The sequence below is a fragment of the Propithecus coquereli genome, unplaced genomic scaffold, assembly GCF_000956105.1.
Source record: "Propithecus coquereli isolate 6110/MARCELLA unplaced genomic scaffold, Pcoq_1.0 Scaffold12, whole genome shotgun sequence".
In the NCBI taxonomy this organism is placed as follows: Eukaryota; Metazoa; Chordata; class Mammalia; order Primates; family Indriidae; genus Propithecus; species Propithecus coquereli.
Genome location: NW_012136080.1, coordinates 14542869 through 14560512, shown reverse-complemented (window position 1 = coordinate 14560512; position 17644 = coordinate 14542869). Strand labels below are relative to the sequence as shown.

The 17644-nt window shown below is 34.8% G+C and overlaps 1 protein-coding gene across 5 annotated transcripts in view; it reads right to left on the bottom strand.

Moving 5' to 3' along the window:
* ARMC8 (armadillo repeat containing 8) overlaps positions 1–17644 on the bottom strand; it is a 104056-nt gene that overhangs the window by 44511 nt on the left and 41901 nt on the right. For 4 of the 5 annotated variants that reach the window (XM_012664300.1, XM_012664309.1, XM_012664327.1 and 1 more), the window contains 6 exons: positions 15339–15419; positions 12951–13026; positions 12763–12853; positions 9726–9786; positions 7510–7710; positions 4669–4764 (listed from right to left, as the gene is read on the bottom strand). In XM_012664300.1, coding sequence (XP_012519754.1) covers positions 4669–4764; positions 7510–7710; positions 9726–9786; positions 12763–12853; positions 12951–13026; positions 15339–15419 — 606 coding nt within the window. The remainder of the gene's footprint in view (positions 1–4668; positions 4765–7509; positions 7711–9725; positions 9787–12762; positions 12854–12950; positions 13027–15338; positions 15420–17644) is intronic. The other variant, XM_012664320.1, reaches the window with a different exon arrangement.

Genomic DNA, 17644 nt, shown 5'->3' with positions numbered 1-17644 from the left:
TTATATAGTAGTTCAAGCAATCTATGTATAATTGAATTAAATTACTGGCCTTAAAAATCAGACATTCCTTAATTGGGAAGATAATATTTTATATAGTTGTACATCATCTTACAGAATACGCTGATTCCTGAGAGGTAAGTTTCTATAAATCAAACCATACTTTTATCCCTAAAAAACTTGATCCATATTCACACTTGTGAATGCTATAATTTTTTTTTAATCACACATTTAGAAAGAAAAAAAAAAGCCCTATACTTTCTAAGAAATGGTCAAAATTATTTTGAAATGAAGCAAGTACCATACTATAAAACATATTCTCTTTGATCTATATCCAAGTGAGTAAAAGACACATGCTCAGGATTGCCTGCCTCTTGAAAAATGGGAATTTCCTGCATTTTCTCTATGCTGAATAAGTATAATAGTGAAACCCCTTGACTTTATGACCAGATGTATATTCCCCCCCATCTTAAATTTCCTCTCTTTAAATAGAGAATTGCTAGTGAGGTTAGGAAAGTTCCTAATGCACAGAAGACTGTATATAATTCAATAATGAGTGCTTAATAATGCAATTTTATAATATGGCTCATTCATTCATTTGCTCATTTTTTTCATTCATTCATTCATTCTTCAAATATTTATTAAGTGTCAACTACACAGAGACAGTGTTGCAGGCGCTGGGAATACAGTAATGAACAAAACACAAAAAAATCCCTGCCCTCATGGAGCTTACATTCTAGTTCCTCAAATGGGATCTCCAGCTAAAATGTAAGTGTATTAAAACTTCAGAGACAAGCTTTCTGAAAGGTTCCATTAATCAGCTGCCCCAGAGAAGCAAAGGCTACAATAAGTACTTCATTTAACATTTGTAATACGTTTATTTTTATCAAAAATAAAACCAACATCCTGGTTAGTTTATATTTCCTTGAATTTTTATTTATACTTTACTACCTCTAATTTTCCTCCACTTACACTAACATTTCTAGACAACTTCTACTAGTTCCTTGAAGAGAGTACAAGAGAATCCTTTTTCGATTTCCAACCTAATTGATAATCAATAGGTTATCAATCAAGTTTCTTTGTTATAAAAGAATCAGCTTCCAAATTACAGAATTGTTTGTCACTGCTGCCTATGCATGACTTAACCATTGACTGGGGAGGCCAGTTCTTGAAATAGTTTGCTGATCTATTTTCTTGGTACCCTAACTTCTTTCCTTTTTACAGTCCTATTAACTGGATTTTTGCTTCCTAATAAACATTAATAAAGGGTACCCTTAGAAACTAGACTTTCCAGCCAGGTGCAGCGGCTCACCCTATAATCCCACTACTTTGGGAGGCCGAGGCAGGAGGATCGCTTGAGGCCAGGAGTTTAAGACCAGCCTGGGCAACATAGTGAGATCCCCCTCTACCAAAAAAAAAAAAACAAACAAAAAACCCTAAGAAACTGGACTTTCCCCTTGGGAAAAGGGAGAGCTAATTTTACTTGGCATTGCTGTCAGTGCAGTTACTGCTTATGTGCTCTAGACCCCTCTTGCACAGAGTTCTCAATTCCTGCCTATGCCTAATGAAAATCCATTCAGAGTCAGGATCAATTATCACAGGTAATTTGAATTCTCCTAAGTTTAATATGGCCAGGCCACAACTGTTGCTAAGCTCAGTGATCCTCCATCTTTCCTTGGGTTCTTCTCCCTCTTCATGTTACAGCCAATGGTAATGATTTTCACTCTCACTTGCAGAACTCTTTCCACCAGTACCACCTTCCTTCACTCTAGCTGACAGGACACCACAGGAAATTAGGAAATTTTCAAGTATGTCATAGAGTAATAAGGATGCAAAGCTAGGAATGAGAATACTAATTTTGTTCCACACAGAAGGACACAGAAAGATCCAGACATATTAAAGGAAATGTCACTCTGTGTATGATTTCTGCATTTTCATTTCTATATTCAACAAATATTTATTGAGTGCTTATTAGGTTCCAGAGACTGTTACACAGTTGGTTTCTTTTAATAGGAATACCAACACTGCTTGAAAGCAGGGGTGGTAAATCTCTGAACTACACAGTCATATTGAGTCTTCAGCATTATTGTCTGGTCCAAAAAGAAGGCATCAAAAAACGGAAACACAGCAGGACTTTAAAGTCTTGAGAAGTGCTAAGAGAGAGACATAATTCTATGAAGAGGGAAGGCCAGTGTCCTTCTCCTTTAGCTGCTGTGTATACCTCTCATTGTCTATACTTCTTTGCTCTTATCTTCATTCTGCCTCCTTTCCTTAACTGGCTGTGATAGGGCACTGGGATACATACTATTTACAGTATTTATTACATTATATTCCCATTTTCGATTTAAATGGCAGACCAACTGAACATTTCATGTTTTTCTCCTGAATCAAACAAAAAACCTTTTTGTTGTTTTTTGGGAGATGGGGGAAGTAAGAGTGGAGGAGAATAGGTCTACAGTCCTTGAAATCTTTCAGAGATTCTCTACTCATTAACTCATTTAACTAAAATTCCATCTTGGCAAGCATAAATATTGCATTAAAAAATGAAAACAATAATAAACACTGTACTTTAGGAATCTACACAAAAAAGGAATACAATCAAAGTTCATAAGGCATAAGTGTAAAAGAGAAATATTTCATAAAGTAAATAAAAATCTATCCAAATAATTATTTCAACAAAAAATGGAATAGAAATAAGTGCATTCAAAAGAAAAGAGTTATTTATCATTCTTTGTACACTGAAAATAAGGACTTTCCACTCCTAAGACCAGTCTTCAAAGCAGATTTTATCACAAAATTACTTTATATTTTCCATTTTACAATTTCTCTCTTCAGTAGTTACTACGAACTATAAATTATTTAAACACTTAATTTCCCAGAATTTAAATATCTTCCTAAAAATGCTATATAATCCCCATTACATAAGAATGTCACAGTATCTTTTCTTTACCACACAAAAAAACTATTAATAATAACTTATTCTTTATTTATCATCTTTCTACAGAAATGATCAGGAGTTACCTCACCAGGAAATTATACACATTATGAATACAAGTTTTAATAGACTACTAATTAGATTGTTGCAAGTATTTCTAGAACACGATATCACAAATTAAGTCATTAATTCCAGAACAATAGTTTATTAACAAAAAAGTACAAAGTACAAATGGACATCCTATTTTCCCCCATTATGCTCCATCTAGCTATCTCCCTTTCAGTCCATGACATGGCCTTCTGGAGCTGTAAGAATGGGTAAAATACTTCTGTTTCCAGTGGGCCCTAATAACCACTCAAACGATTATATATTTAAGTTATACAGTTCATATCAATTTTTTAAAAATGTTTATCTATATGAGCTGCCATAAAAGCCTCTTCCCTTGCAATACACCGTGTACCTGAACTGAACCAAACATCAGCATCAACATCCATAAATCAGGTTTAGATATAGGGAAGAATCGTATCACTAGTATGTTTAAGTGATAGTTTATAAGTGAAAGTTTAGAGGTGTCTAAATGATATTCAAAGGCATGTACTAAAAACACTTCAAGTCAAAACATCTTATTGACTGAACTAAACTGAGGTATATGGAAAACATTCAGCTTATTAATTGTGCTTTTTGCACTGATTTTAAATTAAAGCTATTGTCACATCTAATCTTATTGCAATTACTTCAATTTCTTCAAGGATGGTTTCTTTTCAATTTATTTCAACAAATTCAAGGTTGTTTCATATTTCTCTTTCTACAGGCCTGAAGTACTTCTCTGAATCATGGTAAACTCCAATACTTTGTGATTTCTATCACAGTGCTCCTCAAAATACCAACAGAGATGGGGAGATTTAGTAGAATGCTATGTTCTGTAAGTAATGCCCAATTTACTCTTTCTGCTATGGCTCCTCAAAACAGAACATGTGGTTTTGCTCACTGATGCTCCTAAAAGCCTGTGTACAATTTATTAGATTATATATGTTTTTGAGTGGTAAGCTCCAGCCTTTTGGTTTGTGGAAGGAGCCAGGTCAGAGATTACCACCATACTTTTTTACTCCTCACCTAGATCTAGTCTCATAACGAACATGAGTTCAGTGTTAAACTAGGCTTTAGTAACACGAGGGTGCTATATCAGTGATATACTCTTTGGGAGCTGGAAAATTCAGATGACCACTCACTAAACATAAAATCATCATTCCACAAAGATTTTATTCACATTAAACTTGCACAGTAGCAAAAAAAAAATCAAAACATAAAGCTAAGCCACATATCAAAGAACAATATACAATAGAGATTTGAATTTCTTAATGGCATTGGAAGGTATTTCCATAAATAACATTTACAATTCTAACGTTAGGTCTTTCAAGGTGTCTGAAGCTTCACAGTGCTAAAATTGATTTTTATCAGAACACATGCAAAAATGTGCAACATAATTATTCATATTAATGACACAAAAAAAGTACGCCAGTTATTTATCATTCCAGCACGGCCATGCCACTCTAAGTTCTAAAAACAAACAACCCTACAAATCCAGGTCCCATTCATTCTTCAATTATGCCTTTAGTCACTCTGCGTTATTATATTCAAACAGTCACTGTTAGTGCTCTTCACCACGACTTTCAGGTTGATGTCACTCCCTGCCTGCTGGCTGTCAGGACTGGGGGACGCCCCTCTCCCAGACTCACCTTCTTCCGGATGTCTTCGTCATTTGCTCCAAGAGAGGCATAGAGCTTGAATGCAGCCTGGCGGAGTTCATGAGCATGTTTTAAGTCATGATCAAGCTATGTGAGGGAAAAAAAGATATGTTCCAACTCAGTCCATAAATTAAATTTCCAACAAAATTAATTGAGTAAAGTTGAAGGAAAAAAATCATTAACTATAACATACTAGTGAATTTCCCAGTCATTCACTGAATTTTCGTTATTTTTGGGTTCTGTTAATATACAACTGAGCCTTTGCTGTGTTTGTGTCATCATGACCTGAAATGTATAAAGCCTATTTCAGCCTAAAAGTGAATACTACAACATTTGACACTGATTTTTGAAAAACCATTGTGAATCTTTGACCCCTAAAAATTCAGTGTTCCTAGATAGTGGCTTTAGTAGCACTGATGCTTGCTTGCAGTAGCTCTTTAAAATGCTCTCCTCCAAAAGGAGGCACACCTGGGCCTTTCTAGCCCCAGACTATAGCTGATAACTTGAGTTCTATTGCAACAATGTCTAAAGGAGGTTTTTCCCTAGTTTTCTCAAACATTAAGAGTAGTGCTGGCCTAATTTCAGCATTTAAAAAGCCTTTTAGAAACAGAGAACCCTTTGTGAAAACCCTTAATAAACAATACACCATGGTAACCATTACTGTCTATTACAGTTATCTGAGACTTATGTTTAGGATGTGGCTTTTTTAAAGAAAATTATTTGTTGGTATAAAGCAATAAACATGCATAACTGGCTTTCTAAGTTATCAATATATCTGATTCATCAACAAACTACCATAAAATTAAAATAGAAGCATATTCTCAGGATACTTTTAACAACTATGACCCAGTAATTATACAAAGCATATCAATAATATAAATAATTTTATAAGTAAGAGCTGTAACTTAATCTTCCAAATGAGTACCACTTTTTCCAAAGGAGTCATCCTGGAAAGGTTTACTCTTATCCAATGATGTCAGTATTGTTCATAACATTGAGACCCTCTTGAAACTTCCTGAAGAGCTAACTGGCATATGAGGTAGAAAATTCTGAAAGTGGTATAGCTTCATCAACTATGAGAATTTTAAGTTAATTATGACTGATTGTTGTGTGTGAAGATGGGAAATCCAGCTGGGTAATATCATTAAGGAAAAAAAATTCACAAAAAACAAACAAAAAAACAATAAAAAATAAACACTTATGTAGGGTAGTTCTCAAGGCAATTCTTAAGAACAGTTCCAAAAATGTTTTGATCAAAGCAGGCACATATGGATTACGGAAGGAATGTCGCAATATATAATACTCATTTTGATAAGTAAGTTTTAAAGTATCTACTCTTAAAGTCTTACGTTCCAGTCATAATGTAAGATATTACAATATTAACTTGGACTAACATATTGTGAAAATCACACATTTATTAACATGTGAAGGTTTCTCTCTATGGGTCTAGTGTCTATACTTTTGCAGTCAGAAACCTTTGGATAATCCATCATCAAAATTAAAGATGATAAAACAAACTACTACTTAAGTTTGGCATTAGGAGGTCATTTAAAAAAATTATTATAATTTTCCTCTGTAGGAAATGAAATGGAAAAATTCTAGCAGAAGGGATAATCTTCTGTGTACCAGTTAAATAATTTACACATGTATAACCTAGAAGTTCTTAAAATTATGTTTCCTCTCATGCTCAAAGCATTTTATTTGCCTTGCTGGGGTGGTCAACTCAGGGTGTTCATGAGGCCACAGTTAGGGCATCCTCATGTATCTTTGTATTGGTGAGATTGTAGCTTTGTATTGGTCAGTGTGAGCAAATGGCCTGAGGGAAAACAAACAAGGCAAACCCTCATCTCTGCTATAAAAACAACACTACTGAAAAAGAGCAGACACATATCTTCAATACACAGAAGGCAGTGTACATTACTAATGCAAACATCAATGAAGGTTATTTTAGGCCCTTCCAAAGACAAAGAAAAGACATACCCTTAATAGTTTGTTTTATTTTCAACGTCAAATGCCAAATGAACAGTTGCCTGCCAGATGAGGTCTTTTGGAACTCAGAAGCATGGGGGAGAGGTCAAGAAACAGTTACCATTGGGACCATTGGCATGAAAAATACAGTCAGATTCATGAAACAGTACTGGCTACTAATTAAGAGGCAATGCTCTCTCTATCATGACCTTCTTAAATAAACTTTCTCTTACAGTATGCTTAAAGAAATGGATATTGTAAACAGGCTGAAACGAAACAAAAGAAATATCAATTCTTAGAAACTTATATTTTCAGAAAAAGTTAGCACAATTTGGTCCTTGATGGTCCCAAACTAGAGGTTAAATGGTGCTTTAGCTGTCACTAGCAGGCCCAAAACACAGTGTGAAACTGAGAAAAAGAAAGAAAATATGGGAAAAAGGAAACAAAGACTGTAAAATAAAATGAGGCAACTTAGTCACCTGTAACAAAAGATTATCCTTGACCTAAAGAATGAGAATACAGCAACAGAAATGATTCTGTGACCTTGAGTAAGATTAGATGATGTGGATATGTCAATACCCAGCTTAAAGACCCCAGTGTTTTGGGGTTTTAGTTGGGAGTTAGGGAGGCAATTTTCTTCTTTATTGCTCACCTGCTTAGTAAAAAATTTCTGACAATAAACATTAAACAAATCAGATTCAAAAAAACTCACAAAGCAACATCATCTATGTTAGCATAGATAAAAGATCCTTTATTTAAAAGGGCTTTGAGTTGTAATTATCAGTTGGTTCAAAGTTGTGAGCAGCAAGAAAAACTTTTTTAAAATCCCTGTCTTGACCTGCTGAAAAGGAAAAGAGAACATACCCTTTTAATATCAGTGATGGCACTCACTGAGCTGGGATACTTGAAATAATCAGCAAGCATGGCAATGAGGTGATCAGTTATGCTAGCGATTCTCTGTAGCTCAACATCTGGTTCAATCAGATAGGCAAGTGTCTCAGCTCCTTCAACTCTCTCCTCTAGTAATCTCTCCTTACTGCACATTCGAACCAAACAAGGCAATGTCTGAAAGGTAGTGAGATTAATTATTTGCTTTTTGGTAAAGGCAAAAGCTTGATGAAGAGCATACAGTGACTGAATCAACTCAATGGTTTTTACTGGGAATCATGTTTGTGATCAAATATTTCCTTTATTGACTTTCAGATATTAAACTTTTTTTTAGAAAAATGTACAATCAAAAGTCAGTGCAGATTAATTATTTGTGCTGGCACACTAAACTCTAATCATACATCAAATATATTCATACAAACTATAATTAGGCTTTTGTGATTAATAAGATTGAAGCTTTATTGTACAACCTTCTAAAAGACATTTAAGAATCCCTAACAAATTATGTCTGATGGTTCTGCCCCATCTATGTATTTATTTACCTAAAAGAGATACAGCAGTTTAATTCAGAATGATTTTGCTTTAGAAAAAGTAAGCTATCTTTTCCTTAGTGAGTAATACTGTTGTAATGACTTTTATTTTTTGGTTTGGGAATTAGTACTGATGTTGCCAAAACAAAATACAGCTTTAAAAATTCAGTGAGCTTACCATTACTCAGATTCCACCAGTTCCCCTATAATGTGAGTGAAATGCATCACTCACATTTGCTAGGTTTTCCCAAGAACTTGCTGGAATGAGTGTGGTGGTATCCACTAGTCCAATTTTACTTCTGAGGTCCTTCAAAAATCTTGGCACTGGTCTTGGTAATTTATCTACATTAGGTTCTCAATAAAAATATCCCATGTATTTACTATTTCTAAGACTGATGAATCCACTTGGACAGGAAGCCTTCCTCAAATACTGCAGTCAACTGTGCTTTGCTCCTTTCTAAGTTCCTACTGTATCTTTACTACAGTTCAGCACTTTATTACTCACTATTGATTTCCTGTTAGGCTAGTTCAGGCCTTTTTTACAACTCAACCCTAGGCTTCCACGGGGAAGGCCCTATTCTCTTTTTTCCTAACATTACTAGTTACTACTATTCATCAATACCATAAATTCATAGATTACTGAATTTACTACTCACAACTACTACATGAAGAAGATCCTACTAACAACCTATTTTACCAATGAGGAAGAAAAGGAAGGTTAAAGAGGTAAAAAAACACAAAAGGTCACTTGTATGGAAATCCTTGGCACTCTATGCAGTTTTTACTTGGAGGGGGCAGGTCCTCAGATATCATAAAATTAATTGACTCTCTTCACCAAAGACTAAAGCACATAGTTAGTCTTAATGCTCTTTTATCCTTGGGTTCACCTTTTGAACAATGATAATGAGAGATTTCATATTCATAAAATAACACATGATCAATTTATTTATACTTATTTTATTCCTTATAACTAATAAGACATTTTAATGTGTTTTAATATATCGTTATCCTCACAATAACCTTGTGGAATAGATGAACAGGAATTATTCACTCTATTTTCCTAATCAGGAGTCTGAGACACCAAAAGAATAAAGGACATCAAGCCAGTCAGTGGTGGGAATGCTAAAACCAGAATCCAGGTCTTGGGATTATTAGGGTTGGTCTCTTCTCCAGGTTTTTCTAAGTTTAGGTTGCAACTGACATACCACAATGACGATGATTGTTTTCAAGTTATTATGCCTTGTGATTATCAGCTATGAGAGTGCTATAAAGTCTTTACCGGCAAAGGAGCAAACTGCTTGCCTATAAAACTATCCTGCAAATTTAACAGAAACCAAGGAATAAAATATATTTTCTGTTTCACCTGAATTTTACACACTTTTATAATTTCCACACCTTCCGCATCTTTCATCATTCCTGAATGAAAAAGTTGTGACAAGGAAAGAATTATCTCACTTGACTTCCAAAACACATCTAATATCAATTTTAAAAAATTATATGGCATCCATCGAAAAGAAAGCCTGGTGTTTTAATATTATTTTACATCATGCACACATACCATGATGATGTATGTGTAAAAAGAAAGAGAAATACCAGTATGTATGTTCAACACTTATATGACTGAATATTTTTCACATTTTTTAAGACAATTAATTAACTTACCTTTAATACAATACAGTTGTCATCTGTCCGAATTGCTCCAGCTCTACACATGTAAGTTAAACTGGAATAAGATGGCAGAAAGTAAGTTTCTGCTTGGTGTTTAAAGAAAAATTACTTGCCTTTAAGATTTTAGGAAAAAACCAAAAACCAAGTACTATCATTTATATTGAGGGAGAAGATTATGACATTCCCTTATAGGAGGTTCAGTCAATTTAACAGTCAAAGAAAACTAACTGATATAGATTAGATAGATAAATAGCCAGATTAAAAAAAAAAACAACAACTACAAAATAGTTTTAAAAATAAATGACCTAATGAGTAAATACATTTTGAAGCTAGGTGCTGGACATATGTTAGTTCTTTATATGTTTTTTATGTTTGAAATTTTCTATAATAAAAAGAGGAAAATGTTAAAAATAAAATATAAGGTTAACAAAGTATCTTAGCTTAAATGAAGTTAAGTTGGTATATTCCCCTTCCAAAAGCTGTAGTAGAAGTATCACAGAAGAGGCATTTAACTTATAACACTTACAGCAATTCATCAGAAATTAACTATTCAGAGGTTAACAGCAGAGGCTGTGGGGATTAGTTAATGATTTGGTTCTACTGAAAAATAATTTACCTTCATAATTACATTTGGCTTTGACTAAGAATAAAATTAATTTGTACTCCCAAGGCAGGCATTGAACATTAAGTACTTTAGAAATTTAAATTAAGGAATTTCCTTTTTGAATTAGATTCCTTTAGTAAGCTGAGGGAAACAACTAAAACATCCCACATTTGGCATCTACAGAAAGCTATAAACAGATAAGTAAAATTCTTTTACATATATTATAGAGGGTTGAAATCTTTGTAGCTGTTATCATTATTTTGAGGCTTGTTACCACACCAGTTTTCTGAAATCATTTACATAGGAGCATTACCTTACTAACAAAGAGGGAAATGTTGAGTTTTAAAGACAAAAAGCAAGCAAACAAAAAAGCCAGTACAAATAAAATAAACAAAAACCAAACTCATGATGCATGAGTAATTTACTAAAAATTCCTAATTCTCAACAAAATACTGGAGAACCACAGCTTCTTAAATACTGAAACTGATCAATTCACTCAGCACAGAACCCTACACAACTGATACTCAACATATCTGTTAATGTGTTGATATTAGCTTATTAAATACAAAATGTCCGATTTCCTTAAGTACTATGTTTGACAGTTGGTATCTCTGACATTTCACTTTGACATTTGTTTTATGTTTATTGTGAAGGTACATCCTCAGTCTTTGAAACACATGTTTTGGTTTGTTATTATCTTTCAAATTTTTTTGGAGCAATTTTTATGAAACCATGGATAAGTCAAAAATTCATGTTATGAGGGGACGGGGAGGCAAGGGCAACATACGTAACCTAAACATCTGTACCCCCATAATATGCTGAAATAAAAAAAAAAATTCATGTTATTTTCAAATATAAGTTCCATCGTGGAACCAATGCAGCACAGATAGCTTGAACTATCAACGAAATGTTTGGAAAGGATGTGGCTAATGAACACACAGTACTTTGATGGTTTGAGAAGTTCAGTTCTAGTGATTTTAATCTTGAAAATAAGCCATGTGGGTGATCTAAGACCAAGGTGGATTATGATGAGCTGAAAGCTATAGTGGAAGCAAATCCACCTCAACCTATGCATGAATTAGCAGCAAGGTTTGATGTTACTATTCCAACAATATTGGATCATTTGAAACAAATCGGCAAGAACAAGAAGCTGGATAGATGGCTTCCACATGTATTAAATGAGCATCAGCAAAGAAATCATCTCGAAGCTTGCCTTTCTTTGCTGTCACAACATATAGGTGAGCCATTTCTATACTGTCTTGTTATGTGTGATGAAAAATGGATTATTTTTGATAACTGCAAGCATTTGGCACAATGATTGGATAAAGGTTAAGTGCCATAACACAATCCAAAACCGAATATTCAAAAAAAGCTAACGGTTTCTGTTTGGTGGTCCAGCACTGGTATTATCCATTACAGCTTCATGAAACCCGGTCAATCGAATACAGCAGATGTCTACTACAACCAAAATGGACAAAAGATGAGGATGCTTGTGATTAAGCAGCCGAAACTGGTCAACAGAGACAGGCCAATCCTCTTGCAAGATGACCACGTGTTGCATAAACAATGCTGCTCAAACTACAGAAGCTGGACTTGGAAACTCTCTGTCATCCACTGTATTCACTAGACCTTGCACCAACTGACTATCACTTCTTCCAGGCTTTGGACCACTTCTTGCAAGGAAAAATATTCAGTTCTCAACAAACTGTGGAAAATGCCTTTCACTGCCACTTGCTCTCCAGGCTTCTGTGCTGCTAGCATAAGCAAGCTACCATTAAGATAACAAAATTGTGTGGATAGTTTAGGAGCATACTTTGATTAACTGTACTGCTTCTTGTTTGAGACATAATAAACTATACTTTTGATTCGAAAGAGGACATTTCATATTTAATGAACTTCTTACAGATTTAACATGCACTGAATCCTTATATGAGCCAGAAATTGTGCTAAGAATAACTATCTTATAAACTATCATATCTTTTTGAGGATTATTTTGTTTTTTTCCTTGAAAAATGAGGAAGCCACATTCTCTGAACATCCCTTGGTAATCAACTTCAACTAATTCTTGCTCCACATTTTTATATCTTTGTAGTCGCCTGGCTTAATACTTAGCATAATATGTGTTGGTTAAATCTGATCTAATGCTGTATGACTTCAACTGAAATACAAGGAGAGTTAAGTTGAAGATGTAATAATTTTCTGTAGATAGTCTTAGAAGTTATATGAGAGTTCCTGTTCTGCATACTACTAGTAATAAACTGAATATAAAAAACTCACAACTATTTAAGAAAATCTGAGATAGCCTCATGACTTTCAAATTTCAAAATCTCAAACAAGATGGGGATTGGAAGCAAGTTAGGCTGTCCAAAAATACTCTAAGATATTGATAAAGCACTGTCTTTCTTCCCGCATTGTCTTGACTTTTACCATTTTGCTGATGTGAGCTGCATCTCAATAGGCTTATCCCTCTGTAACATCTTCACAAAAATCTGTGGTAACAATTCTCCATCAACCAAAACTAGAAATAAAACAAACAACAATGATTAAGGAAAGTCTTTAAATCTACAAAGTTTAAAAATTAAATTGTGTAGATGCCACTGAAAGTTCCAGCCTACCATTTACCAGGGTCATCGATACCTGGGGGTTTTCAAAAGCTAAAACTGAAAAGCATTTCAGTGCTTGCATTCGAACCTGTAAAAATAATGAACAAATAAATAATGCATTTAATTTTGTAAATATAAATTCTAATGTCTAAAAATCTAAACTCTTCTAAAAAACTAACTATGTAAATCTGCTTAAAATATTAAAACAAGAACTTAAGGGAATAACATCTGTATATCTGAAGAGTATAGTAAAAATTAATTATAAAAGTTAAAATTAACTTTGAAGTAATAGAAAAAACAGGAAGTAGCAATTAAAATTGAAATAGATAAATCCCTGATCAAATTTAAAAGAATACTGTACAAAACACAACATTGGTAAGACAAAGGGAACTTAATAACAATTAATTACCAAGTGCCTTTCAAGTGGTATGTCTCTTCTTCCCTCACTATAAACCAGACAACTGAAGGGAGAGCATTTAAAAAAAAGGTGGGGGGGACTACTTTTGTAGATGTGTATGGGATGGAAATGGGGGGAAAGAAGAACAGGAGAGGAAACAATGTTAGAATAAAAATTTGAGAAGGACTAAATAACTTTTAAAACACCTACAAACTGCTAGTATTCCTCAAAACTAGGTTACTGGTCTGGAATAATATTATACCAAGGACCCAATCTTTAGACCACACACAATATGTTTTACAGTTTGCAGAAGCTGCAATGAGAGCTGTTCATTTTTCATTCTTTCTGTTCAGTTTTCACCAGATAATCTAATCCTCACTTCTTATTCTAAGCCTGAGTCTACACATGATGTTTTTCTGTGGAACGTGAGGTTGGCAAGCACTCACAAGATAGGTAGTTGGGGTGTGAAAAAGTCCTGTCCCTAACCTGGGCAACGCTCTGCAGCACTAGCATGTGCCCACAGGAGGAACCTAGAATACGTTAATGACACTCTGACAATGGAGTAAGCCTTGGCAAAAGAGTGGTATTACCAGGCACTTTTCCTCTTTCACAACTTCAATGTTTTTACATTTGTTATAGCAGATAAGTCTGGTGCAGAAAAGATAAGAAAGAACAGAAGAAGAGCAGGGGAAATTAATGAAGCTAAAGGAGGTAAAGTAAAGGGATAATAAATAGCCACCCCAAAACTGTTTCTTCATGTGCAAGTGCTGACTGTTTTTGGTCTCTGCATGGCACAGGGCAGACAAAGTGGCTTTCAGTATACATTTCCTTCCCTTGCCTTTGGCTAGTTTGAAGCTGGCTCCACTTCCCATTCCTACCCTTGTGAGCTCTTCGCCAAGACCAAACTTGGATGTCTTAGTGGGAAAACATATACATTAGCAGACTGTACCTGAAATAAAGCTAAGGACCAAAAGAGCAGACTGGGGTCAGTGCAAGTGAACAGAAGACAAAAATGACTGTTTCCCTGCTCTGCAGAAATCTCCTGCCACATCCAGCTCTAATATGGCACAATAAGGATAATGTTTCAACATTTGCTACAACTTGGTAGATGGACAAAAATGAATGGCCAAAGTTTTAACTCAATGCCTCATAATATATTATGATGTTGCCAACCTATATATAAAAGACACTAAAGAAAATTTAATTAATAAGCCTGAAAACTCCTGGCTTCTTAACTCAAAATACAAAACAGAACATACTGTAAATGTTGATGTATATGTGGGTAATACGCTGTTAAGTCTTAGTCACTGTGGCTAAATAAAGGTCTCAAATATGAAATCCAAAGTCTTTCCCTATACAGCAAGCCATTGCTTCTATATACTTCAAGGCATCAGCAGCAGATTTGGCACTGCTACCTAACCAGAAAAGACCTGAAATACTATTTAACAGGTGCAAATCAATAGGAACTCATGGCACAACTGTACCCTGAAAAAAGAGATGAAAGAGCAGCTTTTCTTTCTTTCCTCTTTTTTTTTTTTAAAGAGCATTCTATAGGTAAAATAATGCTCTATAACATTCTACTGATAAAATATTACTTTGGGGGCCAGGTGCAGTGGCTCTCGCCTATAATTCTAGCAGTTTGGGGGGCTAGGCAGGAGGATCGCTTGAGTCCAGGAGTTCGAAACCAGCCTGGGCAATATAGTGAGACCCCATCTCTACAAAAATTAAAAAATTAGCTGGGTGTGGTGGCAGGTGCCTCTAGTCCCATCTACTAAGGGAGCCTGAGGCAGGAGGATCACTTGAGCCCAGGAGTTGGAGACTGCAGTGAGCTATGATGATGCCACTGCACTCCAGCCTGGGTAGCAGAATAAGACTCTGTCTCAAAAGAAAAAAAATACTACTTTCAATCACAACACCTATCAAAGAAGCAATAAAAATGTGGGTCTCTTTCTAGAAACCAAAAACAAGGTATAAAAATTTGGCCATAATTTTTAATATCTTACTTTGTAGGACAATGAGGTTAGTAGGTGAGCAATATTTTGAACTGCACCATGGTTAAATAAAATTGTTTGATGATCTGGCCCCTGTAAGAAAAGAGAATAATACATTAAGAAGAGTAATGATTCATTCCAATAAAACCACATTTACTTAAATGTAGAAAAACACATTCGCTACCATGTAGAATTCTCGGTTACCCTTTTTTTGCATAAACTCAAGCCCTAAAAGCAGCATAGACACTGTTTTTAATCCTGCAAGGGGCTGCCATATCTCACCTCATCCCTGTTTTAGAACTGTTGCCTCCTTACCTCCCAGAAAAGTAAGCAAGAGGACATAGAAGCTATTCTAACACAGCCCCCTTGTAATTATTAAATAGAACACCACCAGAGCAACAGAGCCACTATGAAGTTTACATTTTATGTGCACACCTTGCCCTATGCCACAGGAGACAGTGGCACAGTCATTCTTACAACTTAGGACTGATGAGCTAGTAGGGGGTGAGGTGGGGGGATTCTAAAACTAATTAATTGCAATAGGAACTGGGCCATGACCTCAACACATCAGGGAGGTTTGAGTAATGCTATAGTGGGAAACATATCAGTCCATAACTAAGAAGTGAATGTACTTTGGTTTCCACAGTTCTATCTCATTTCTCCTTTTAAAATTGTCACTTCTTAAGAGTAGGAAGGTAAAGAGATAGTAAAATGAAGGTATTTTATTATTCATCAACTCTGTTTTCTACTAATCAATGCACTGAAGATCTTCAGAGTGACAGAAGCTAAAGGTTAATGAAAAGTTTTAAATTTGCCACAATTCTTATTCATTCATTTTATGTCCCACCTCACCCGATCAATTAATAAAAAGTCAATTAAAGCCAAGACAGGGACAGTATTTCATGCTTATCATTATTCAGAAGAGAAAAACATCACCAGAAGGTAGGTGATCTGTCTGGGTTCACCAGAGGAAGCCAGTTCTTGGTCCAGAAAAAGAGCTCTATTTCTCCAACCTATTATTTAGCCAAGTAACAACTATCTTGCAGATGCTCAGTCTCTCTTGGGCCAAAACATCCATCATTTGAAGTGGGGAGATTAGCATTCATATTTCTGAATAACACAACAGGCACATTCTATTTTATAGGTAACAATCCTCACGCATTTTATATACTATTAAAAAAGTCCTTAAAAAAAAAACCTTCAGCAATTTCTTAATTTCCATACATTTTCTAACTTCTAATTTCTTATTTTTAATCACTATAGAGTACTCTACAGTTTACTCATGCAACTCCCCTATTGTATATTTTGGGTATTTTCTAATGTCTCACTGTCATAAGCAGTGTTTTTTTAGTTATTATTAAAGCTGCATCTTAGTGCAGATCCTTAGGTTATGAGGATAAATTCCCAGACTACATGGCTTGACATATTTATTGTTACATATCCATCCAGAATGGTATAAACCTGCTTTTGTAATAAATGAAAATACTGACATTCTTAGGGCATAGGTTTTAAGTGTGTTCTCTTTCCTTCCACCTCATCCATGCATGTTGCATGTATAGTTATAATTATAGGTACTACTTACTAGGTACCTGCAATGTGCTGAGCACTGCTCTAAAAGCTTACTTTCACCATCTCATTTGAAACAAAAGAGTCCCTGGCTTATTCACTATAAAGATAGTGGTGGAGACTGTAAAGGGGGAACCAAGGAAAAGAAGGGTCTCCGAAGAATCTGACCTATTATTTCTTACCAAGTTACTAGACTAAATTGTAAAGATTAGCCTAAATTAGCCTCAGTTTATACGTCAGCATACTAAGGTTTTTTGCCCTCCTTATCAATTTTGATATCCCAATTTAACATAGATAGAGCTTAGCAAAATGGCTAAGTAGGCAAGGTGCTGCCTCAGCCTCTTGTACCTCATTGTTCTTCTACTTCTGTCTGCAGCCAATCTGTTTCCCTGCTTTCAGGTGACCTAATACTAATAGATTATTTTATATTCAAGCCATTTTACACATATACAAGCAAATATTAAATATATTCTTTCTTTCATTTTAATGGAAATGGTAGCATACTATATACAGTGCTCTAAACCTTTTATTTCCTTTATAGTTTATCTCAGGGATCATTCATATCAGTAAATAAAAAGTTTTTTTTCACTCCCTTTTTGGCCTTATTCTATTGTATGAATGTCTCATACTTCATTTAACTAGTACCCTAGAGTTAAACATTTAGATTGTTTTCAGTTGTTTACTCTGACAAACTTCACTTCGACAGATACCCGTGTACATGTATCCTTTTTTCTAAGATCTGAATCATTTAT